The sequence below is a fragment of the Schistocerca nitens genome, chromosome 1, assembly GCF_023898315.1.
Source record: "Schistocerca nitens isolate TAMUIC-IGC-003100 chromosome 1, iqSchNite1.1, whole genome shotgun sequence".
NCBI classification, from domain to species: domain Eukaryota; kingdom Metazoa; phylum Arthropoda; class Insecta; order Orthoptera; family Acrididae; genus Schistocerca; species Schistocerca nitens.
The window spans coordinates 148,553,682-148,580,611 of NC_064614.1; the positions used below are offsets into that span (position 1 = coordinate 148,553,682).

Consider the following 26,930-nt stretch of genomic DNA (forward strand, 5'->3'; position numbering starts at 1 on the left):
ACCTTGAGAAGTAAAGACGGACATTGGATCAAAACTGTATTTTCGTGCTTTCGATTTTATGCTGAAAGATTTCCTTTCTGTTTAACTTCCGTTCGTTGTCTAATCATTGTTCCTTTTCGTTGGTGGTAGATTTTATCAGTTGGTATGATCGTGCTTCCAAAATAGATTCTAGTATTTCAGTTTCTTAGTAACAGTTATTTAAGGAAATATTACAGGGCCTTCGTTGCATTTTTCATATTTTATTAGCAATCTTCTCACATGTTGCTAAACGCAACATCGTATACCATTATGCTTCACACAATGCTTCTTCAAAAAGACGTCAGACACAATATCACTTCTTCCAACGAAGACCGCGAAAACAACTATACTACACATGCCATATACATCGGGCACATCGGAAACAATAAACAACTCATTTATACTGCAAATTTTCCTGTTACTTTGTTAAACAATAATTACAAATGTAATTTTAACATCGAAATTTCCAAACGTATTAATTAAAGGATCGATAATACTTCTATAATTTTCTCGAACTAACGTATGAGAATTTTTATATAGTACACTCTGATATACAAACATACTTTGTTTAGATACCATTTCAGTTATAAATTTTAGATGTAAAAGGAAATTATGTACGAACCCTTTTTGGATCGTGATGTGGGATAAATAAGCGTACCGTGTTGTTCACTAAGAACCGAAAGTGTGCCGCAGATCATTTTCACTACAGATTGTACAGAGATTATATTCAGGATGACACCGTGTTCTGTTATTTAGGAGCCAGCCGTTGTGGCCGAGGGGTTCTAGGCGCTTCAGTCCGGAACGGCGCTGCTGCTACGGTCGCAGGTTCGAATCCTGCCTCGGGCATGGATGTGTGTGATGTCCTTAGGTTAGTTAGGTTTACGTAGTTCTAAGTCTTATGGGACCGATGACCTCAGCAGTTAAGTCCCATAGTGCTCAGAGCCGTTTGAACCATTTTTGTTAATTAGGAAAGGCCTTGGACACAGTTCTGTAATGCCGTCTAATGAAGAAAAAATACGATCATACTGAGTATCCGAACAGATTTGCGATTGGATTGGGGACTTCCTTGCAGATACAACTAAAGACGCCGCTCTTAACGGAGCAAAATCGACATATGTAAAGGTAATTCTGGGTGTAGTGCAAGGAAATGCTTATGTGGATAAAGACGATATGTAGCTAAGTCTTGCGCGATTTTAAGCTGTATCTACGTTGTACGGGAATAACCGAAGTAGGTACTAATATGCCAAGATGTATCTTGGCTTTTCCGGACGGGCTACATTCAAGCTGTGAATAAAGTTTGGAGTCTAGTTTTGAAACTGAGATACATCTAGGTTAGTCGTAAGACGGTGGCAAGGCACACTAGGCCTTAAGCACTGTCCCGTCAGACGGTGTTTGTGACCTCGGGATGTGTGAAACGTTACTAGACCCGGAGGGATGTTAGTAAATGTAAAGAGCTGTCACGACGTGAAACTGAAAATGTGGGCTTCTTCATTGCGGAATTTACGCTCGTGCGTCTTCGTTGTGTGGGCGATCTTGGATTCCAGACTGGTGCGGCCGAGGATTTAGGAATTGACTGGACGACAGTATGTAAAACACGATGTTATGGCTCACATACTTTTCAAATCTGACTAAGGGATTCGAGTCTTATCTATAATACTGGAAATTAATAATTAAAAACTTTAGGTTTTAATTAATATTTATTAGCAAAAATAATCACATGACAACATATAAATGTCATTTTGACATTTGTAAGACAGAACAAAGATAAATAAAACGTAGATCATTAATTTAAAAATCGTTGAGTGAGTCCCCTCGCTTCTCATTTTTGGAATGTGCGTTCCAATTCGTTTCCAACATTTATTTTGTTGTATCCGTCCTCTATTCCGAATTAATTCCCCTCTACAACTGAAAACATATTTGCTTAGTTGACCTTCATTGGCCCCTCCCATGACCTTGAATAACGTATCATTTTATACGCTAAATTTGCCACTCTTGAAATCTTAACTCATCCACTAGGATTCCCATTTAAAAAAATCACTTTAACCTCCAAATCACCTTGAAAAATCACTTTTTAGGTCACAGCCATCAGTAGGTTTGTGTGACCCTCTTCGTTTCCTGCAGTTTTTACCCAAAAACAGTTTTCTGTATCTCATCTCTATCCCGAGTTATTCCCCATTACAAATGTTGGTAAGGAACAGCTGTCTTGCCCGACCCGTGTGTATGTAGTGGCAACGCTGCGAGACGTCGGTTACACTTACGAACTCGTGTAGACGCTCTGCTTTTTGTGCTGGCAGAGTTCACTCGCTGTACCCGACATCAGACTCGAGACGAGTGTGCAGACATAAACGGGCAGCATCAGAGACTGACGAGTCGGGTATCCGGGTGTACGGAGATATCGAGTTCGGAGATGACGCCACAGCACCCGCTGGAGAGTGTAAAGCGGCAATACAGGACTCGTTTGTGGTCTGTGCTATCAAGAACACTGTCCCTGAAGCAGAACGTCGTGACAAGTGGGGAGGTGGTGTGGCAGATGACGTGACGTGTTGAGGAGCAGCGGCTCCGGCTGGCGTCACTACAGCGGCAGAGAGAGCCAGGGCGGGGAGAGGTGCGAGGTGCGAGATCCCCTTCTGCCCTCTGCCCTGTGCTCACACGGCGTGATCGGCTCGGGCCGTGAGTCACGGCGCGGCGGGCCGTGGGAGGTGCCGGCTGCGGCTGCCAGCCCGGGGGCGGCCCATTGCCGTTAATTCGCAACACCCGGCGCAGCCGCCACCCGACTGCTCTGGATCTGCCTCTCCGCGCCACTCAAGTGTCTCCATCTCTGCGTAACTGCTGCAACCAGCGCACGTTTCAAAGTCCTCGCTCTAACTAGCTTTCATCTACCGCCGCTGATCGTTTCGCCAGCGATCGACATCTGCACCTAGCCCTATATCTTCATCTACATATACACCACTGCTCTGCAATTCATCGAACCACCGTCAACCTACTTCTCTACCGAAACTTCCTGCCAGATTAAAGCTGTGTGCCCGACCGAGACTCGAACTCGGGACCCTTGCCTTTCGCGGGCAAGTGCTCTAGCATCTGAGCTACCGAAGCACGACTCACGCCCGATCCTCACAGCTTTACTTCTGCCAGTATCTCGTCTCCTACCTTCCAAGTGGCAACAAAACGACTATTCACGTTGGTGTGTAGAATATATGAGTCTGGCGACATACCATCTGACTTTCGGAAGAGCATCATCCACACAATTCCGAAGACGGCAAGAGCTGACAAGTGCGAGAATTATCGCAGAATCAGCTTAACAGCTCATGCATCGAAGCTGCTTACAAGAATAATATACAGAAGAATGGAAAAGAAAAGTGAGAATGCTCTAGGTGACGATCAGTTTGGCTTTGGGACGAGAGAGGCAATTCTGACGTTACGGCTAATAATGGAAGCAAGGCTAAAGAAAAATCAAGACACTTTCATAGGATTTGTCGACCTGGAAAAAGCATTCGACAATATAAAATGGTGCAAGCTGTTCGAGATTCTGAAAAAAGTAGGGGTAAGCTATAGGGAGAGACGGGTCATATACAATATGTACAACAACCAAGAGGGAATAATAAGAGTGGACGATCAAGAACGAAGTGCTCGTATTAACAAGCGTGTAAGACAAGGCTGTAGCCTTTCGCCCCTACTCTTCAATCTGTACATCGAGGAAGCAATGATGGAAATAAAAGAAAGGTTCAGAAGTGGAATTAAAATACAAGGTGAAAGGATATCAATGATACGATTCGCTGATGACATTGCTATCCTGAGTGAAAGTGAAGAAGAATTAAATGATCTGCTGAACGGAATGAACAGTCTAATGAGTACACAGTATGGTTTGAGAGTAAATCGGAGAAAGACGAAGGTAATGAGAAGTAGTAGAAATGAGAACAGCGAGAAACTTAACATCAGGATTAATGGTCACGAAGTCAATGAAGTTAAGGAATTCTGCTACCTAGGCAGTAAAATAACCAATGACGGACGGAGCAAGGAGGACATCAAAAGCAGACTCGCTATGGCAAAAAAGGCATTTCCGGCCAAGAGAAGTCTACTAATATCAAATCCCGGTCTTAATTTGAGGAAGAAATTTTTAAGGATGTACGTCTGGAGTACAGCATTGTATGGTAGTGAAACATGGACTGTGGGAAAACCGGAACAGGAGAGAATCGAAGCAATTGAGATGTGGTGCTATAGACGAATGTTGAAAATTAGGTGGACTGATAAGTTAAGGTATGAGGGGGTTCTTCGCAGAATCGGAGAGGAAAGGAATGTGTGGAAAACACTGATAAGGAGAAGGGACAGGATGATAGGACATCTATTAAGACATGAGGGAATGACTTCCATGGTACTAGAGGGAGCTGTAGAGGGCAAAAACTGTAGAGGAAGACAGAGATTGGAAAACGTCAAGCAAATAATTGAGGACGTAGGTTGCAAGTGCTACTCTGAGATGAAGAGGTTAGCACAGGAAAGGAACTCGTGGCGGGCCGCATCAAACCAGTCAGTAGACTGATGGCCAAAAAAAAAAAAAAAAAAAACTTCCAAACTTCACAGAAGCTCTCCTGCGAACCTTGCAGAACTAGCACTCCTGAAAGAAAGGATACTAAGGATACTGCGGAGACATGGCTTAGCCACAGCCTGGGGGATGTTTCCAGAAAGATATTTTCACTCTGCAGCGGAGTGTGCGCTGATATGAAACTTCCTGGCAGATTAAAACTGTGTGCCCGACCGAGACTCGAACTCGGGACCTTTGCCTTTCGCGGGCAATTGCTCTACCAACACTTGCCCGCGAAAGGCAAAGGTCCCGAGTTCGAGTCTCGTCGGGCACACCGTTTTAATCTGCCAGAAAGTTTCATATCAGCGCACACTCCGCTGCAGAGTGAAAATCTCATTCTACTTCTCTACCGTTCCACTGTGGAGTAGCGCGCGGGAAAAACGAGCCCTTAAATCTTATCATGCGAGCTCTGATCTCTGTTATTCTATCGTGATAACTTTTCCCAACGTAGTCTGGTGTCAGCAAAATATTTTCACAAACTGAGGAAAAAGTTGGTGATAGAAATTTCGTGAAAAGATCTAAAAAAAATGGTTCAAATGGCTCTGTGCACTATGGGACTTTACATCTGAGGTCATCAGTCGCCTAGAACTTAGAACTACTTAAACCTAACTAACCTAAGGACATCACACACATCCATGCCCGAGGCAGGATTCGAACCTGCGACCGTAGCGGCCGCGCGGTTCCAGACTGAAGCGCCTAGGACCGCTCGGCCACACCGGCCGGCGAAAAGATCTCGCCGCAACGAAAAACGCCTTCCTGTTAATGATTGACACCCCAATTCGCTTATCATATCCGTGACACTATCTCCCCTAGTTTCCGATAATACAAAACGAGCTGCCTTTCTTAGAACTTTTCCTATGTCCTCCGTCAGTCCTACCTGATGCGGATCCCACACCGCGTAGGAGCACTCTAGCAGAGCACGGACAAACGTACTGCAGGCAGTCGCTTTAGTAGGCCTCTTGCATCTTTTGTACTGCCGATAAATCGCAGTCTTGGGTAACGCTCTCTACAACATTATCTATCTGATCCTTCCCATTTAAGTTGTTCGTAATTGTAATCCCTAGATTTGTCATTTATCCTGTAACCGTAATTTAGCGGATTATTTTTAGTACTTGTGTGGATGACTTCACACTTTTCATTATTAGGTCATTTGCCAGTTTCCGCATCGTATAGATATCTGGTTTGCATTATTCTGCGACAATATAGGACTCGTTTGTGGTCTTTGCTATTAAGAACACTGTCCCTGAAACAGAACGTCGTGACAAGTGGAGGCGTTGTGTGGCAGATGACGTGATCTTGTCGTGAGTCCACGTCACGGTAAATTACAGCATCATCGGCAAACAATGTATGACAGCTCCTCAGATTGTCTCCTAAATCGTTTATGTAGATTAGAACAGCAGAGGGCTTCCTTGGGTAACTGAAGACGTTACTTCTGTTTTACTCGACGACTTTTCGTCAACTACAACGTACTGTGACCTTTGTGAGAGTAAATCATGTATCCAGTCGCACTGCTGAGACGATACTCCACAGGAACGCAATCTGATACCTAGCCAGTTGCGAGGAAGGGTATCAAAAGCCTGGTGGGAGTCTTGTAATACGTAATCAATTTGAGATCCGCTGTCGGGAGCGCTCATCATTTCGTACGAATAAAGAGCTAGTCGTGTTTCACAAGAACGACATTTTCTCAGTTCACGCTGACTGCGTTTCAATAGATCGTTTTGTTCGAGGTAACTCTTAATGTTCGAATACAGTATATGGTATGTAGCAAAATGCTACTGTAATTCGGCATTCGTAACATGGGTCTGTAACTCAGCTCGTTACTCCTATTGCGTTTCTTGTATATTCGTCTGACCTGTGCAGCTATCCATTCTCTAAATACGGATCTCTCGCCGAGCGAGTAGTTGTATATGATTGCTAAGAATGGAGCTATTGTGTCAGCGTACTGTACACTCCGCAAGCCACCTTACGGCTTGTGGTGGAGGGTACTTCTGTAGCAGTATCTTTTGCCCCCTTGCTGTTCCATTCACGACTGACACATGGGGGGGGGGGGGGGGGGGGAGCCACTGTCACTGAAGCTCCGCATTACCTCCACTCTCACCGTGGTGCACAGCGCCACCCTTGCAGCGCCTGCCACTGCAGTTTCTTGAGAATCTTCGCAATGCACTCGCGACGGCTAAACGCGCCGCTCTTCCTTAGGTGTTCTCTGGCTCTGCTACTAGTCCTGCCTGGAAAAGGTCCCAGACAGATAAACGGTCGAACGAGTGTTTTGTAAACAGCATCTTTCGTCAATCAACTACATTTCATTAACGTTCTCTCAATGAGTGTCAATCTGACTTCTGTTTTACTTGATATGTTTTATGCGATCCTTCCACTTTAGGTCGCCCTGGGTCGTTACTCCCATGTACTTTGTGGCAGTCACTGTTTCCAGTGATTCTTCACAAATAGCGTGGTCGAACAACAGTCTATTTCCGCGCCTGTTTACGTGCGACACGTCACGTTGGTTTACGTTCAGAGTCAACCGCCGGCCCCTGCACCAGCCGTCTACACTCCGCCAGTCTTCACACACTTCGCTACGCAGCCTTCCGGCGCTGCTGCCTTCCTACAGACAAAAGCATCTTTCGCGAAAAGTTTCACAGAGCCTGCAACGTTATCAACTAAATCATTAATGTGAATTGTAAATACTACAGGCCCTGTAACTCTGGCTGATGTGAATAAAAAATAGTCTACTTAAGTCTCTAGGGCTAAATTTAGCGTCGACTATTTGTGAAATGAATAATTAGAAGCTAGGTCCACGTAGATGTATCCTATTCAATCGAAAAATGCAAGTTGACGCTACAGTGGTAGCGACAACCCGAGGGCAAGATACATCTTGTTATTCACAGCCGGCCGAAGTGGCCGTGCGGTTAAAGGCGCTGCAGTCTGGAACCGCAAGACCGCTACGGTCGCAGGTTCGAATCCTGCCTCGGGCATGGATGTTTGTGATGTCCTTAGGTTAGTTAGGTTTAACTAGTTCTAAGTTCTAGGGGACTAATGACCTCTGCAGTTGAGTCCCATAGTGCTCAGAGCCATTTGAACCATTTGTTATTCACTTTGAATCAGGGTTCGACTGTTCGTGACAAATCGCTGCTGTTCTGTCTCTGCCCTTCCATCTCCACTCCACTTCTCTCTCTCCCACCTTCGCCGTCGACACTTTGTACTCATTCCAACCGTTAGCTGCACGATGCAAAGGATTGTGACGCGCTGGTCATGCTACTTTAAGAGCCAATTTGTCGACATGTCTCCCGGCGAAAGTGAACATGCCGAGAAGATCAGTTACCAAAGCACTGTCCGTCTGAGCACATGATTTTGCTAACAGAGATCTAGAATAACGAAGGTAGTGTTAGGAAGGAAGAATACATGGAATACCATTGCACAGGAATACTACCGCGGAACTAGCGAACAGTATGGTGTTGCACAGTGTAATAAGCTGTTCTGTAATACCAACACCCAAACAAAACGGGAAACCTATATGCAGGAAACAGAAAGCACATACAGGGTGTTTCAAAAATGACCGGTATATTTGAAACGGCAATAAAAACTAAACGAGCAGCGATAGAAATACACCGTTTGTTGCAATATGCTTGGGACAACAGTACATTTTCAGGCAGACAAACTTTCGAAATTACAGTAGTTACAATTTTCAACAACAGATGGCGCTGCGGTCTGGGAAACTCTATAGTACGATATTTTCCACATATCCACCATGCGTAGCAATAATATGGCGTAGTCTCTGAATGAAATTACCCGAAACCTTTGACAACGTGTCTGGCGGAATGGCTTCACATGCAGATGAGATGTACTGCTTCAGCTGTTCAATTGTTTCTGGATTCTGGCGGTACATCTGGTCTTTCAAGTGTCCCCACAGAAAGAAGTCACAGGGGTTCATGTCTGGCGAATAGGGAGGCCAATCCACGCCGCCTCCTGTATGTTTCGGATAGCCCAAAGCAATCACACGATCATCGAAATATTCATTCAGGAAATTAAAGACGTCGGCCGTGCGATGTGGCCGGGCACCATCTTGCATAAACCACGAGGTGTTCGCAGTGTCGTCTAAGGCAGTTTGTACCGCCACAAATTCACGAAGGATGTCCAGATAGCGTGATGCAGTAATCGTTTCGGATCTGAAAAATGGGCCAATGATTCCTTTGGAAGAAATGGCGGCCCAGACCAGTACTTTTTGAGGATGCAGGGACGATGGGACTGCAACATGGGGCTTTTCGGTTCCCCATATGCGCCAGTTCTGTTTATTGACGAAGCCGTCCAGGTAAAAATAAGCTTCGTCAGTAAACCAAATGCTGCCCACATGCATATCGCCGTCATCAATCCTGTGCACTATATCGTTAGCGAATGTCTCTCGTGCAGCAATGGTAGCGGCGCTGAGGGGTTGCCGCGTTTGAATTTTGTTATGGATAGAGGTGTAAACTCTGGCGCATGAGACGATACGTGGACGTTGGCGTCATTTGGACCGCAGCTGCAACACGGCGAACGGAAACCCGAGGCCGCTGTTGGATCACCTGCTGCACTAGCTGCGCGTTGCCCTCTGTGGTTGCCGTACGCGGTCGCCCTACCTTTCCAGCACGTTCATCCATCACGTTCCCAGTCCGTTGAAATTTTTCAAACAGATCCTTTATTGTATCGCTTTTCGGTCCTTTGGTTACATTAAACCTCCGTTGAAAACTTCGTCTTGTTGCAACAACACTGTGTTCTAGGCGGTGGAATTCCAACACCATTAAAATCCTCTGTTCTAAGGAATAAACCATGTTGTCTACAGCACACTTGCACGTTGTGAACAGCACACGCTTACAGCAGAAAGACGACGTACAGAATGGCGCACCCACAGACTGCGTTGTCTTCTATATCTTTCACATCACTTGCAGCGCCATCTGTTGTTGAAACTTGTAACTACTGTAATTTCGAAAGTTTGTCCGCCTGAAAATGTACTGTTGTTTCAAGCATATTGCAACAAACGGTGTATTTCTATCGCTGTTCGTTTAGTTTTTATTGCCGTTTCAAATATACCGGTCATTTTTGAAACACCCTGTATGTTGTGTGTGTGCGTGTGTGTGTGTGTGTGTGTGTGTGTGTGTGTGTGTGTGTGTGTGTGTGTATGTGTGTGTGTGTGTAAGAGGATGAATATAATTAAGCTCGAGTTTCAAACTCTGTCAAAAATGAACCACTGCTCAAGATGACGTCAAATTTGAGCAGCACATTACTGACGCCGTAGAAAAGGTCATGGAACAAAAACAAGCAAAATTTGACAAATAGATTTGATACGAACACGATTGTTCCTCGGTTTGCGTCCGAGACGCCGACATGTCTGTCTCCACGAAGGACCACGCGCTGCTGGTTAAAGCTCTCTTACAATAACGGTGACCGTGCGCCAGTAGCCTTGCAGAAGTTCCGGTCACTCAGGGGTACGAAAAAAAGCCATTGGTCCGATGTCTGCTAAGGGTCTGGAGAAAATGATTTCAGAATTCGAAGAGACAGGATTTTCTGAAGTGCAACGTGACTCAGGGAGCCAAGCTGTTGGACGTGCCTCCGAGCACGGTGCGTAAAACATCGTGCGTTGCTATCCGTACAAAATCACCCTCGTTCAGGATTTGCTTCCTGCTGTCATGTCAACAAGACAAACGTTCGCTCTGGACTTTCTTGCTCGCTTGCAAGTGCGTAACGAATGGCCATGGAACACTCTGTGGACAGACGAAGCCCATTTCCATTATCGAGGACACGTCAACACACAGAATTTCTGAATATGGGTGAAGTACCTGCGCTAGCAGAATAGAAATGCGGAAATAAGTCCGGAAACATTATATTGGACACACCAAAACTAAACAATAATACAATATACAAAAGAACAACTGACTCGACGCCAACTGCGGATCGACACAAATACAAAATAACAAATAATAATAAAGAAGACCCAACTCTTCACGGCGAGCGAACACAAACAGTTCTACAACGTCAAAAGCTTCGTCGGCTATACCAAGAGAGCGGTGCCTTTAACCGGCAGTGCGCCGTCTTATAAAGCCCGTTGGCGGATGTATCTGCCAGAACTATTTGCGATCACGTGCCTGGCGTAGCAAAGTAGTTCGTAGGCTACCTGCGACCTAAGATGAACCTGTTCTGCAGGCTCCGCCAACTGGTAGTGGTCCCTGGCGGCCGCTGCTGGAGACCTGGTGATGTGGTGTGTTGGGTTGTGGCCGCCGGTAAGTCTTCGTTTTGACAACACAGACGACGTAGGTTTTCCTGGTGAATATACACCCTGTCATGCAGGCATCCCTTGATGGACGTAAAGTGGGATGCCGATGCAGTAGGCGCTACGATGTCCAAAGTGTGCAGCCACAGCAATGGGCAGTGGAAAATCCGCACACACATCTACTAGTACCACTTTGTTGTATGAAGGTGACTGTGTGGTGCAGCTTGACGGCATCGCTTGTCGTAGGGCCGTATTTATTCGAGGAGATGAACCCTGCATGTCCTGTGAGTCTTTTGCGCGCCAACCCTTTCCAATCCTTCAACGCTGTCGATGTCTGGGTAAGATCTTTTTAATGCAAGATGGCGTTACTATGCACATTGCACAACCAGTGAAACCGCTGCTGCAGACACATTTTGGAAAGGCTAGAGTTATTAGCTGTCATCTCGCTGCAGCCTGGCCGTCCAAATTACCTTATCTTGCTTGTGACTTCTGGCTGTGTGATTGTTTGAAAGGTGTGGTGTTCAGTCCTCCGACTGCAAACGTAGCTGGATTGACGGCACCCATCGCGCATGCGTTCTGAACGTCACACATGAGACTTTCTGATTTCTCAACGAGCAGGTGCAGTTGCGCGGAAGAAGTTATTTCAATGGTATAAAGCCGCTGCTTGACGATATCTAACACTTTCATGTACCAACTACTTCTTGCAGATTCAGAGATACCTTTTCTTTCTACTTTTTACGGCTCATATACGTAAATTAAAAAAACTTTTTTGGTTTTTTTAACGTATCTATTATAGCAAGCAGTAATGTCATTTAACGGATTATTTCGTATATGTCTTCTTTATGCATTTATTCTGGAATTTTTGTACTACAGCCAGTCATTCATTAGTTGTATTTTATATCATGCAGTATCCCACTATTGTAATTACTTCATGTACACCGTTCAGGTGTTTGTTTATTTCCCTCTCTGCAGTTACGAGAGATGTTTACAAAATACCTTGTTTTACCAATTAGCCACGAGATGCCGGTATTGTCTTGAAGTTGCCGTGGCGCACAAGTCACATGATGTTTCAGTTTTGTGTTGACTGTAGCAGAGGACACATGGCAGCCCCTAGTGGCTTGCACCTCTGTTGCATTTTATTTTAATTCTATCTGACGCTGTCAGGTATGACCGCAGCTTTCGTATTTTTTGGTACGTTATGCTGTAACATTTAGTTTCAATTTTGTCCGAAGAAGGTGTCCCTTGTGACACCGAAACCTAGGTTCAAATTAATTGTGTTCGCGACTGAGGGCTGTGTTTTTCAAAATTTTGGATTTCATTACTGCTTTTATGAGGTTTTTTGCCTCAGTACAATTGAGAACAGATTTAATTGTTGCTTTTTATGCCGTTTTGGCCTCAAGACAATTAAAAACCGATTTTTCCCATCCCAAGTGGTACGAAATTGTAGTGGTGCGTGTTACCCAATTTCCAGTGGCACAGCTGTTGAATGCCAAAATTGTGCGGTTATGCACAATGCACAGTACTGTTGGTATGTGGACCTCACACTATAGCCGTCATATTGGGGTTCTTGTGTCTTTTGCAGCCGACCCCATTTACGTGTCACGCATACAACCCATGTAGTGGGAAAATTTTCGTTAATTATTTTCTTCCCAAAACGTTTCGCCTGTACAATAATATCCCTTTCGAATTTGAAATTATTCTGAGTGGCGGTGCTTTTTTTTAAAGTGTTTTGAAACTTCAGTAATAATCAATTTCTGTACAGGGTGGTCCATTGACCGTGACTGGGCCAAATATCTCACGAAATAAGCGTCAAACGAAAAAACTACAAAGACGAAACTTGTCTAGCTTGAAGGGGGAAATAAGATGGCGCTATGGTTGGCCCGCTAGATGGCGCTGCCATAGGTCAAACGGATATCAACTGCGTTTCTTTTAAATATGAACCCCCAGTTTTTATTACATATTCGTGTAGTACGTAAAGAAATGTGAATGTTTTAGTTGGACCACTTTTTTCGCTTTGTGATAGATGGCGCTGTAATAGTCACAAACAAATGACTAACAATTTTAGACGAACAGTTGGTAACAGGTAGGTTTTTCAAATTAAAATACAGAACGTAGATACGTTTGAACATTTTATTTCGGTTGTTCCAATGTGATACATGTACCTTTGTGAACTTATCATTTCTGTGAACGCATACTGTTACAGCGTGATTACCTGTAAATGCCACATTAATGCAATAAATGCTCAAAATGGTGTCCGTCAACCTCAGTGTATTTGGCAATACGTGTAACGACTTTCATCTCTACAGCGAGTATTTCGCCTTCCGTAATGTTCGCACAGGCATTGACAATGAGCTGACGCATGTTGTCAGGCGTTGTCGGTGGATCACGATAGCAAATATCCTTCAGCTTTCCCCATAGAAAGAAATCCGGGGACGTCAGATCCGGTGACCGTGCGGGCCATGGTATTTCGGTTGTTCCAATGTGATACAATCCACCTGTCATGAAATATGCTATTCAATACTGCTTCAACCGCACGCGAGCTATGTGAAGGACATCCATCATGTTGGAAGTACATCGCCATTCTGTCATGCATCTTGTAGAACATTACGTAGGAAATCAGCATACATTGCACCATTTAGATTGCCATCCATAAAATGGGGGCCAACTATCCTTCCTCCTATAATGCCTCACAATACATTAACCCGCCAAGGTCGCTGATGTTCCACTTGTCGCAGCCATCGACGATTTTCCGTTGCCCAATAGTGCATATTATGCCGGTTTACGTTACCGCTGTTGGTGAATGACGCTTCGTCGCTAAATAGAACGCGTGCAAACAATCTGTCATCGTCCCTTAATTTCTCTTGTGCCCAGTGGCAGAACTGTACACGACGTTCAGAGTCGTCGCCATGCAATTCCTGGTGCACAGAAATATAGTACGGGTGTAATCGACGTTGATGTAGCATTCTCAACACCGACGTTTTTGAGATTCCCGATTCTCGCGCAATTTGTCTGCTACTGATGTGCGGATTAGCCGCGACAGCAACTAAAACACCTACTTGGGCATCATCATTTGTTGCAGGTCGTGGTTGACGTTTCACATGTGTCTGAACACTTTCTGGTTCCTTAAATAACGTAACTATCCGGCGAACGGTCCGGACACTTGGATGATGTCGTCCGGGATACCGAGCAGCATACATAGCACACGCCCGTTGGGCATTTTGATCACAATAGCCATACATCAACACGATATCGACCTTTTTCGCAATTGGTAAACGGTCTATTTTAACACGGGTAATGTATCACGAAGCAAATACCGTCCGCACTGGCGGAATGTTACGTGATACCACGTACTTATACGTTTGGGACTATTACAGCGCCATCTGTCACAAAGCGAAAAAAGTGGTCCAACTAAAACATTCATATTTCTTTACGTACTAAACGAATATGTAATAAAAAATGGGGGTTCCTATTTTAAAAACACGCAGCTGATATCCGTTTGACCTGTGGAAGCGCCATCTAGTGGGCCAAGCATAGCGCTATCTGGTTTCCCCCTTCAAGCTAGACGAGTTTCGTTCTTTGTAGTTTTTTTCGTTTGATGCTTATTTCGTGAGATATTTGGCCCGGTCACTATCAATGGAGCATCCTGTACACACTTGCGTGCAAAACTTACGGAATAAATTAGCTACCGAGCGTCGTGCGCAATGGTTGTCACACTGCGCTCACATTCGAGAGGATGACGGTTCAGATCCGCGTTCGGCCGTCCTGATTTAGGTTTTCCGTGATTTCCCTAAATCGCTTCGTACAAATGCCGGGATGGCTGCTTTGAAAACGCACGGCTGTCTTCCTTTCCCATCCTTCCTAATGGCTGGGACGGATGACTTCGCTGTTTGGTCCCCTCCCCCCAAATCAACATCTTTAATTAGAGACCACTGATGATTCTTTGCCTTAATAAAGCGAAACGTCTCTGATGGGAAGAAAACACGTACACTACTGGCCATTAAAATTGCTACACCAAGAAGAAATGGAGATGATAAACGTGTATTCATTGGACAAATATGTTATACTAGAACTGAATGTGATTACATTTTCACGCAGTTTGGGTGCATAGATCCTGAAAAATCAGTACCCAGAACAACCACCTCTGGCCATAATAACGGCCTTGATACGCCTGGGCATTAAGTCAAACAGAGCTTGGATGGCGTGTACAGGTACAGCTGCCCATGCTGTTTCAACACGATACCACAGTTCATCGAGAGTAGTGACAGGCGTATTGTGACGAGCCAGTTGCTCGGCCACCATTGACCAGACGCTTTCAGTTGGTGAGAGATCTGGAGAATGTGCTGGCCAGGGCAGCAGTCGAACATTTTCTGTATCCAGAAAGGCCCGTACAGGACCTGCAACATGCGGTCGTGCATTATCCTCCTGAAATGTAGGGTTTCGCAGGGATCGAATGAAGGGTAGAGCCACGGGTCGTAACACATCTGAAATGTAACGTCTACTGTTCAAAGTGTCGTCAATGCGAAGAAGACGCGACCGAGACGTGTAACCAATGGCACCCCATACCATCACGCCGGGTGATACGCCAGTATGGTGATGACGAATACACGCTTCCAATGTGCGTTCACCGCGATGTCGCCAAACACGGATGCGACCATCATGATGCTGTAAGCAGAACCTGGATTTATCCGAAAAAATGACGTTTTGCCATTCGTGCACCCAGGTTCGTCGTTGAGTACACCATTGCAGGCGCTCCTGTCTGTGACGCAGCGTCAAGGGTAACCGCATCCACGGTCTCCGAGCTGATAGTCCATGCTGCTGCAGACGTCATCGAACTGTTCGTGCAGATGCTTGTTGTCTTGCTAACGTCCCCGTCTATTGACTCAGGGATCGAGACGTGGCTGCACGATCCGTTACAGCCATGCGGATAAGATGCCTGTCATCTCGACTGCTAGTGATACGATGGCGCTGGGATCGAGCACGGCGTTCCGTATTACCCCCCCCCCCCCCCCCTGAACCCACCGATTCCATGTTCTGCTAACAGTCATTGGATCTCGACCAACGCGAGCAGCAATATCGCGATACGATAAACCGCAATCGCGATAAGCTACAGTCCGACCTTTATCAAAATCGGAAACGTGATGGTACTCATTTCTCCTCCTTACACGAGGCATCACAACAACTTTTCACCAGGCAATGCCGGTCAACTGCTGTTTGTGTATGAGAAATCTATTGGAAACTTTCCTCATGTCAGCACGTTGTAGGTGTCGCCACCGGCGCCAACCTTGTGTGAATGCTCTGAAAAGCTTATCATTTGCATATCACAGCATCTTCTTCCTGTCGGTTAAATTTCGCGTCTGTAGCACGTGATCTTCGTGGTGTAGCAATTTTAATGGCCAGTAGTGTAGATTCCGAGCTTGGTGGCGCAGTGGTTATCACACTCCGCTCTGATTTGAGAGGATGACGGTTCAGACCCGCGTCCGGCCATCCTGATTTAGGTTTTCCGTGATTTCCCTAAATCGTTTCGTACAAATGCCGGGATGGCTGCTTTGAAAGGGCACGGCTCTCTTCCTTTGCCATTTTTCCCTAATCGCTGGAACGGATGACCTCGCTGTTTGGTCCCTTCTCCCCAAATCAACATCTTTAATTAAAGACCAGTGATGATTTTTTACCTTAATAAAGCGAAACCATACCGAGCGAGGTGGCGCAGTGGTAAGACACTGGACTCGCATTCGGGAGGACGACGGTTCAATCCCGCGTCCGGCCATCCTGATTTAGGTTTTCCGTGATTTCCCTAAATCACTCCAGGCAAATGCCGGGATGGTTCCTCTGAAAGGGCACGGCCGACTTCCTTCCCCATCCTTCCCTACTCCGATGAGACCGATGACCACGCTGTCTGGTCTCCTTCCCCAAACCAACCAACCAAAGCGAAACCACTGTGGTGGGAAAAAGGCACGTATTTTCTTGTAGTAGCGACGACAGTACTAAAATACCCTCAGGAATAGTGGAATAAAAGTTATTATTTGTGTAACATTGCGATGAGAAATCCGTCTTTATCACTGTGTATCTGCTAAACTAATTATACCATGGTATTCGACGTGGGTTCATTCGTTTTCTCTCGAAGAGCGCTTTTGTCTGGCACGCACACTATTTCTCAGCTAGCTATGCCTCATCTTGTATGCGTTATCGTCACTGTGGTTCAAACAGCCCGATACACGCCCGCATTCAGTCGGTGTGCGCGCGCAGAGCGGCAGCCGGGCCGCCGCCTCGCCCGCTGCTCCTGACAGGCAGCTGGGCAGCTCCTCGCGTCTGGACACTGCGTTTCGCGAGCGGCCGCGCCCCCCTCCACCCGACTGGGAGGGGCGCAGGCGGCTGCGCTGCCGTACTGTACCGCTGCAGTGGCAGTTACTCGCCTGTCGCACACCACGGTACGGTGCAATAATCAGCAGCCACTTGCAGGAAAGAAATTCAGGTTGATATCAAGTTTCAAGTGCTTAGTGTCCTCCTTCAGGAGATCATGAGAATCGCGTTATTTGCGAGTGTCAACAATAAGATATGAGAAGCATATTGCTATGCTGATGTCATACCTTTTTTTGTGCAGCTACCATGAACCACATGATCACAGCAATACGTTGCATGCATCTTGTTGACACTCGCAAATAACGCGATTGTTGGAACCTTCCGAAAAAGGGTACTAAATACCGGGTGATCAAAAAGTCAGTATAAATTTGAAAACTGAATAAATCACGGAATAATGTAGATACGGAGGTACAAATTGACACACATGCTTGCAATGACATGGGGTTTTATTAGAACCAAAAAAATACAAACGTTCAAAAAATGTCCGACAGATGGCGCTTCATCTGATCAGAATAGCAATAATTAGCATAACAAAGTAAGACAAAGCAAAGATGGTGTTCTTTACATTCCTCAACAATAGCTGTAGTCGAGGAATAATGTTGTGAACAGCACTGTAAAGCATGTCCGGAGTTATGGTGAGGCATTGGCGTCGGGTGTTGTCTTTCAGCATCCCTAGAAATGTCGGTCGATCACGATACACTTGCGACTTCAGGTAACCCCAAAGCCAATAATCGTACGGACTGAGGTCTGGGGACTTGGGAGGCCAAGCATGACGAAAGTGGCGGCTGAGCACACGATCATCACCAAACGACGCGCGCAAGAGATCTTTCACGCGTCTAGCAATACTTTTTTTTTTTTGTTCTAATAAAACCCCACGTCATTCCAAGCATGTGTGTCAATTTTTACCTCTCTATCCACATTATTCCGTGGTTTATTAAGTTTTCAAATTTATACTAACTTTTTGATCACCCGCTACTTGAAACCCCTTAACAAATTGAATTTCTTGTATGCAAGTTGGTTGCTGCTTATTTAGATATATACAACTGCAGTTGGCGAAAATGGATAAAATATTAAAGGAGTAAGTTCTAAGTACCAATGGTAAACTAGATATTCATCTTTGATCTTCACTTCCTTATCCCAAAATTCTCATTCACTCATCATCATAATTTCGACTTTACGTCTTCTGAACATTCCGGATGCTTCTGCCTGTAGTAGCCTGGGAGCGATTCACGCACTGCTACAAGTGCTGACACGCAAATGACCCTGGTTCGCGTATGTCGACGTATTAAGTAACTACAAGACCTATTCCTTTTTGTATATACACTCCTGGAAATGGAAAAAAGAACACATTGACACCGGTGTGTCAGACCCACCATACTTGCTCCGGACACTGCGAGAGGGCTGTACAAGCAATGATCACACGCACGGCACAGCGGACACACCAGGAACCGCGGTGTTGGCCGTCGAATAGCGCTAGCTGCGCACCATTTGTGCACCGCCGCCGTCAGTGTCAGCCAGTTTGCCGTGGCATACGGAGCTCCATCGCAGTCTTTAACACTGGTAGCATGCCGCGACAGCGTGGACGTGAACCGTATGTGCAGTTGACGCACTTTGAGCGAGGGCGTATAGTGGGCATGCGGGAGGCCGGGTGGACGTACCGCCGAATTGCTCAACACGTGGGGCGTGAGGTCTCCACAGTACATCGATGTTGTCGCCAGTGGTCGGCGGAAGGTGCACGTGCCCGTCGACCTGGGACCGGACCGCAGCGACGCACGGATGCACGCCAAGACCGTAGGATCCTACGCAGTGCCGTAGGGGACCGCACCGCCACTTCCCAGCAAATTAGGGACACTGTTGCTCCTGGGGTATCGGCGAGGACCATTCGCAACCGTCTCCATGAAGCTAGGCTACGGTCCCGCACACCGTTAGGCCGTCTTCCGCTCACGCCCCAACATCGTGCAGCCCGCCTCCAGTGGTGTCGCGACAGGCGTGAATGGAGGGACGAATGGAGACGTGTCGTCTTCAGTGATGAGAGTCGCTTCTGCCTTGGTGCCAATGATGGTCGTATGCGTGTTTGGCGCCGTGCAGGTGAGCGCCACAATCAGGACTGCATACGACCGAGGCACACAGGGCCAACACCCGGCATCATGGTGTGGGGAGCGATCTCCTACACTGGCCGTACACCACTGGTGATCGTCGAGGGGACACTGAATAGTGCACGGTACATCCAAACCGTCATCGAACCCATCGTTCTACCATTCCTAGACCGGCAAGGGAACTTGCTGTTCCAACAGGACAATGCACGTCCGCATGTATCCCGTGCCACCCAACGTGCTCTAGAAGGTGTAAGTCAACTACCCTGGCCAGCAAGATCTCCGGATCTGTCCCCCATTGAGCATGTTTGGGACTCGATGAAGCGTCGTCTCACGCGGTCTGCACGTCCAGCACGAACGCTGGTCCAACTGAGGCGCCAGGTGGAAATGGCATGGCAAGCCGTTCCACAGGACTACATCCAGCATCTCTACGATCGTCTCCATGGGAGAATAGCAGCCTGCATTGCTGCGAAAGGTGGATATACACTGTACTAGTGCCGACATTGTGCATGCTCTGTTGCCTGTGTCTATGTGCCTGTGGTTCTGTCAGTGTGATCATGTGATGTATCTGACCCCAGGAATGTGTCAATAAAGTTTCCCCTTCCTGGGACAATGAATTCACGGTGTTCTTATTTCAATTTCCAGGAGTGTAGTTCCTGTCACAAGGACATATGCTGTGTGACTTACAAAGTTAAGCGTCCATAGGGGGAGGAGAAAGCGAAGTGAACCTTCTTGGCTTGAAAGCATAATAAGTGAAGTTACTGCAGTCATTACAAAATCTATTCAAATCTACAAAAAAAATTCGCAGTACGCGCCCACGTATTTGTACGGCGTTGTGCCTCCTGTGGGAGTACTGAGCGGCGTTCACAGACTCTGTTGAAGACGGTGTCACAAAGCCGCTCTTCGTCCTCCTGAGGCAAGCTGGCCCGCAGCTGTCGTAACTGGTGTTCGCAACCCTGGCAGTCGACGTCGGTGTTGGTTCCACACATTTTCAACAGGGACACATATCAGAATATGTGGAGTAGTGAAGCAACTTAAAGCACTTAATAAGACGAAGTCTTCTGGTACATGCTGTATACCAATTAGGTTCCTTTCGGAGTATGCTGATGCATTAGCTCCATACTTAACAATCATATACAACCGTTCGCTCGACGAAAGATCCGTACCCAAAGACTGGAAAGTTGCACAGGTCACACCAATATACAAGAAAGGAAGTAGTAGTAATCCACTAAATTACAGGCCCATATCGTTAACGTTGATATGCGGCAGGATTTTAGAACATATATTGTGTTCGACCCCCCATGAACCATGAACCTTGCCGTTGGTGGGGAGGCTTGCGTGCCTCAGCGATACAGATGGCCGTACCGTAGGTGCAACCACAACGGAGGGGTATCTGTTGAGAGGCCAGACAAACATGTGGTTCCTGAAGAGGGGCAGCAGCCTTTTCAGTAGTTGCAGGGGCAACAGTCTCGATGATTGACTGATCTGGCCTTGTAACATTAACCAAAACGGCCTTGCTGTGCTGGTACTGCGAACGGCTGAAAGCAAGGGGAAACTACAGCCGTAATTTTTCTCGAGGACATGTAGCTTTACTGTATGATTAAATGATGATGGCGTCCTCTTGGGTAAAATATTCCGGAGGTAAAATAGTCCCCCATTCGGATCTCCGGGCAGGGACTACTCAAGAGGACGTCGTTATCAGGAGAAAGAAAACTGGCGTTCTACGGATCGGAGCGTGGAATGTCAGATCCCTTAATCGGGCAGGTAGGTTAGAAAATTTAAAAAGGGAAATGGATAGGTTAAAGTTAGATATAGTGGGAATTAGTGAAGTTCGGTGGCAGGAGGAACAAGACTTTTGGTCAGGTGAATACAGGGTTATAAATACAAAATCAAATAGGGGTAATGCAGGAGTAGGTTTAATAATGAATAAAAAAATAGGAGTGCGGGTTAGCTACTACAAACAGCATAGTGAACGCATTATTGTGGCCAAGATAGACACAAAGCCCATGCCTACTACAGTAGTACAAGTTTATATGCCAACTAGCTCTGCAGATGATGAAGAAATTGATGAAATGTATGACGAGATAAAAGAAATTATTCAGGTAGTGAAGGGAGACGAAAATTTAATAGTCATGGGAGACTGGAATTCGTCAGTAGGAAAAGGGAGAGAAGGAAACATAGTAGGAGAATATCGATTGGGGGGAAGAAATGACAGAGGAAGCTGCCTTGTAGAATTGTGCACAGAGCATGACTTAATCATAGCTAACACTCGGTTCAAGAATCATAAAAGAAGGTTGTACACCTGGAAGAATCCTGGAGATACTAAAAGGTATCAGATAGATTATATAATGGTAAGACAGAGATTTAGGAACCAGGTTTTAAATTGTAAGACATTTCCAGGGGCAGATGTGGATTCTGACCACAATCTATTGGTTATGACCTGTAGATTAAAACTGAAGAAACTGCAAAAAGTGGGAATTTAATGAGATGGGACCTGGATAAACTGAAAGAACCAGAGGTTGTACAGAGTTTCAGGGAGAGCATAAGGGAACAATTGACAGGAATGGGGGAAAGAAATACAGTAGAAGAAGAATGGGTAGCTTTAAGGGATGAAGTAGTGAAGGCAGCAGACGATCAAGTAGGTAAAAAGACGAGGGCTAATAGAAATCCTTGGGTAACAGAAGAAATATTGAATTTAATTGATGAAAGGAGAAAATATAAAAATGCAGTAAATGAAGCAGGCAAAAAGGAATACAAACGTCTCAAAAATAATATCGACAGGAAGTGCAAAATGGCTAAGCAGGGATGGCTAGAGGACAAGTATAAGGATGTAGAGGCTTGTCTCACTAGGGGTAAGATAGATACTGCCTACAGGAAAATTAAAGAGATCTTTGGAGAGAAGAGAACCACTTGTATCAATATCAAGAACTCAGAAGGAAATCCAGTTCTAAGTAAAGAAGGGAAGGCAGAAAGGTGGAGCCGGCCGAAGTGGCCGTGCGGTTAAAGGCGCTGCAGTCTGGAACCGCAAGACCGCTACGGTCGCAGGTTCGAATCCTGCCTCGGGCATGGATGTTTGTGATGTCCTTAGGTTAGTTAGGTTTAACTAGTTCTAAGTTCTAGGGGACTAATGACCTCAGCAGTTGAGTCCCATAGTGCTCAGAGCCATTTGAACCCATTTGCAGAAAGGTGGAAGGAGTATATAGAGAGTTTATACAAGGGCGATGAGCTTGAGGACAATATTATGGAAATGGAAGAGGATGTAGATGATGATGAAATGGGAGATATGATACTGCGTGAAGAGTTTGACAGAGCACTGAAAGACCTGAGTCGAAACAAGGCCCCGGGAGTAGACAACATTCCATTAGAATTACTGATGGCCTTGGGAGAGCCAGTCATGACAAACCTCTACCATCTGGTGAGCAAGATGTATGAGACAGGCGAAATACCCTCAGATTTCAAGAAGAATATAATAATTCCAATCCCAAAGAAAGCAGGTGTTGACAGATGTGAAAATTACCGAACTATCAGTTTAATAAGTCACAGCTGCAAAATAATAACGCGAATTATTTACAGACGAATGGAAAAACTGGTAGAAGCGGACCTCGGGGAAGATCAGTTTGGATTCCGCAGAAATGTTGGAACACGTGAGGCAATACTAACCTTACGACTTATCTTAGAAGAAAGGTTAAGGAAAGGCAAACCTACGTTTCTAGCATTTGTAGACTTAGAGAAAGCTTTTGACAATGTTAACTGGAATACTCTCTTTCAAATCCTGAAGGTGGTAGGGGTAAAATACAGGGAGCGAAAGGCTATTTACAATTTGTACAGAAACCAGATGGCAGTTATAAGAGTCGAGGGGCATGAAAGGGGAGCAGTGGTTGGGAAAGGAGTGAGACAGGGTTTTAGCCTCTCCCCGATGTTATTCAATCTGTATATTGAACAAGCAGTAAAGGAATCAAAAGAAAAATTCGGAGTAGGTATTAAAATTCATGGAGAAGAAGTAAAAACTTTGAGGTTCGCCGATGACATTGTAATTCTGTCAGAGACAGCAAAGGACTTGGAAGAGCAGTTGAACGGAATGGACAGTGTCTTGAAAGGAGGATATAAGATGAACATCAACAAAAGCAAAACGAGGATAATGGAATGTAGTCAAATTAAATCGGGTGATGCTGAGGGAATTAGGTTAGGAAATGAGACACTTAAAGTAGTAAAGGAGGTTTGCTATTTAGGGAGTAAAATAACTGATGATGGTCGAAGTAGAGAGGGTATAAAATGTAGACTGGCAATGGCAAGGAAATCGTTTCTGAAGAAGAGAAATTTGTTAACGTCGAGTATAGACTTAAGTGTCAGGAAGTCGTTTCTGAAAGTATTTGTATGGAGTGTAGCCATGTATGGAAGTGAAACATGGACGATAACTAGTTTGGACAAGAAGAGAATAGAAGCTTTCGAAATGTGGTGCTACAGAAGAATGCTGAAGATTAGATGGGTAGATCACATAACTAATGAGGAGGTGTTGAATAGTATTGGGGAGAAGAGAAGTTTGTGGCACAACTTTACTAGAAGAAGGGATCGGTTGGTAGGACATGTTTTGAGGCATCAAGGGATCACAAATTTAGCATTGGAGGGCAGCGTGGAGGGTAAAAATCGTAGAGGGAGACCAAGAGATGAATACGCTAAGCAGATTCAGAAGGATGTAGGTTGCAGTAGGTACTGGGAGATGAAGAAGCTTGCACAGGATAGAGTAGCATGGAGAGCTGCATCAAACCAGTCTCAGGACTGAAGACCACAACAAAAACAACATTGCGTTCGAACATTATGAATTACCTCGAAGAAAATGGTCTATTGACACACAGTCAACATGGGTTTAGAAAACATCGTTCCTGTGGAATACTACTGCCTCTTTATTCACATCAAGTGTTGAGTGCTATTGACAAGGGATTTCAGATCGATTCCGTATTTCTGGATTTCCGGAAGGCTTTTGACACTGTACCATACAAGCGGCTCATAGTGAAATTGCGTGCTTATGGAATATCGTCTCAGTTATGTGACTGGATTTGTGATTTCGTGTCATAGAGGTCACAGTTCGTAGTAATTGGCGGAAAGTCATCGAGTAAAACAGAAGTGATTTGTGGCGTTCCCCAAGGTAGTGTTATAGGCTCTTTGCTGATCCTTATCTATATAAACGATTTTGGAGACAATCTGAGCAGCTGTCTTCGGTTGTTCGCTGATGACGCTCTCGTTTATCGACTAATAAACTCATCAGAAGACCAAAAAAATTGCAAAACGATTTAGAAAAGATATCTGAATGGTGCGAAAATTGACAGTTGACCTTACAAACGAAATGTGTGAGGTCTTCCACATCAGTGCTAAAAGGAACTCGTTAAACTTCGGTTACACAATAAATCAATCTCATCTAAAAGGCGTAAATTCAACTAAATACCCAGGTATTACAATTACGAACAACATAAATTGGAAGGAACAAATAGAAAATGTTGTGGGGAAGGCTAACAAACGGCTGCGTTTTATTGGCAGGACACTTAGAAAATGTAACAGACCTACTAAGGAGACTGCCTACACTACGTTTGTCCGTCCTCTTTTAGAATACTGCTGCGAGGTGTGGGATCCTTACCAGATAGGACTAACGGAGTACATCGAAAAAGCTCAAAGAAAGGCAGCACGTTTTGTATTATTGCGAAATATGGGAGAGAGTGTCACAAAAATGGTACAGGATTTGGGCTGGACATCATTAAAAGAAAGGCGTTTTTCGTTGCGACGGAATCTTCTCACGAAATTCCAATCACCAACTTTCTCCTCCGAATGCGAAAATATTTTGTGACACCGACCTACATAGGGAGGAACGATCACCAAGATAAAATAAGGGAAATTCAGAGCTCGTACTGAAAGATACAGGTGTTCTTTCCGCGCGCTATATGAGATTGCAATAATAGAGAATTGTGAATATGGTTCGATGAACCCTCTGCCAGGCACTTAAATGTGATTTGCAGAGTATCCATGTAGATGTAGATGTAGATGTAGATTGCTAGCCACGGGAGTACCTCAACATCACGCGGACGGTTCATATACACATCTGCCACGTGTGGACGAGTGTTGTTGATGGAAAACGGCACCGCGCACTGAACTCGCATTCGGGAGGACGACGGTTCAATCCCGTCTCCGGCCATCGTGATTTAGGTTTTCCGTGATTTCCCTAAATCGTTTCAGGCAAATGCCGGGATGGTTCCTTTGAAAGGGCACGGGCGATTTCCTTCCCAATCCTTCCCTAACCCGAGCTTGCGCTCCGTCTCTAATGACCTCGTTGTCGATGGGACGTTAAAAACTAACCACCACCACCACGGCACCGCGATACTGTCGCATGAGAGGTGAACACGTGAAGTAGCCCAGCACGTCCGTGACGTGCCTGTCAGAGTTGCGCCAGTCACCACCAGGTAGGACCACAAGTAATACGCGACGTCTCCACACAGCATGACGTCAGCACTGCCGACGCCCACGAGAAAGACAGTCCGCGGCGCGTACGTCACGAAGGTAGTCCTGAACTCACTCGCTCGCTCAGCTCAGCAGACAAAATGCGTTTCTAAACCTGTTAACTCGCAGCTGGGCGTGTAAGTACTGACGAGAATTGAATCTTCCATTGGAATCTGCTTTTATGAAGTCTTACTGATTAACAGTACTACAGCAAAATTTTATTTAAGATTAGTACTCGATATAAGTGGTATAACGGCTTGTTTATAGCATTTAGTCTCTTCTGCTTAACAGTACTCATTACATGCTGGAAGTGGTGCCTCACGCAACTGATAATCATTTTAGCATGATTTTATTTTATTATACGCCAGTACAGCCGTAACAAAATAAAAGTAGGCCCATGGACTTGCCATCATTAATGGACTAATGACAGTAAGATTCCATAATAGCGAATTCCAGTAGAAGATCCAGTATTCGTTTGTACGGACACGCCTAGTTACGAGTTAACAGGTGTAGAAACGTAGTTTGCTGATTGAGCGAGCGAGCGCAGGACTACCTTCGTGACGTACGCGCAGCGGCCTGTCTTTCTCGTAGGCCTCGTAAAACCGCTGTGTCTACATCTACATACATACTCCGCAAGTCACGGTGCGTGACGGAGGGTATCCTGTACCACTACTTGTCAGTTCCCTTCCTGTTCCACTTGCAAATACGACTGTCTGTAAGCCTACGTATGAGCCCCAATTTCTCGTATTTTATCTTCGTGGTCCTTGCGCGCGGTGTATGTTGGAGGCATCAGAATCGTTCTGCAGTCAGCTTCAAATGCCGGTTCTCTAAATTTAGTCAACATTGTCTCTCGAAAAGAACGTCGCCTTCCCTCCAAACATTCCCATTTACGTCCCCGATGCATCTCAGTATCACCAACATGCTGTCCGAACCTATCGGCAATAACTCTATCAGCCCGCCTCTGAATTGCTTCAATGTCTTCCTTCAATCCGACCTGGTACGGATCCAAAACACTAGAGCAGCATTCAATAATAGGTCGCAACAGCGTCCTGTATGAGGTCTTCTTTACAGATGAACCACACTTTCCTAAAATTCTCACAACAAATCGAAGTCGACCATTCGGCTTCACTGCCACATTTCTCACACGCTCGTTCCAACTCATATCGCT

At 45.5% G+C, this 26,930-nt stretch overlaps 1 protein-coding gene across 1 annotated transcript in view; it reads left to right on the forward strand.

Annotated features, from left to right (window-relative positions):
- LOC126225908 (protein dissatisfaction) overlaps positions 1–26,930 on the forward strand; it is a 182,454-nt gene that overhangs the window by 105,901 nt on the left and 49,623 nt on the right. Inside the window, exon 4 of the mRNA XM_049942222.1 lies at positions 17,056–17,213. Within this exon, the coding sequence (XP_049798179.1) occupies positions 17,056–17,213 (158 nt within the window). The remainder of the gene's footprint in view (positions 1–17,055; positions 17,214–26,930) is intronic.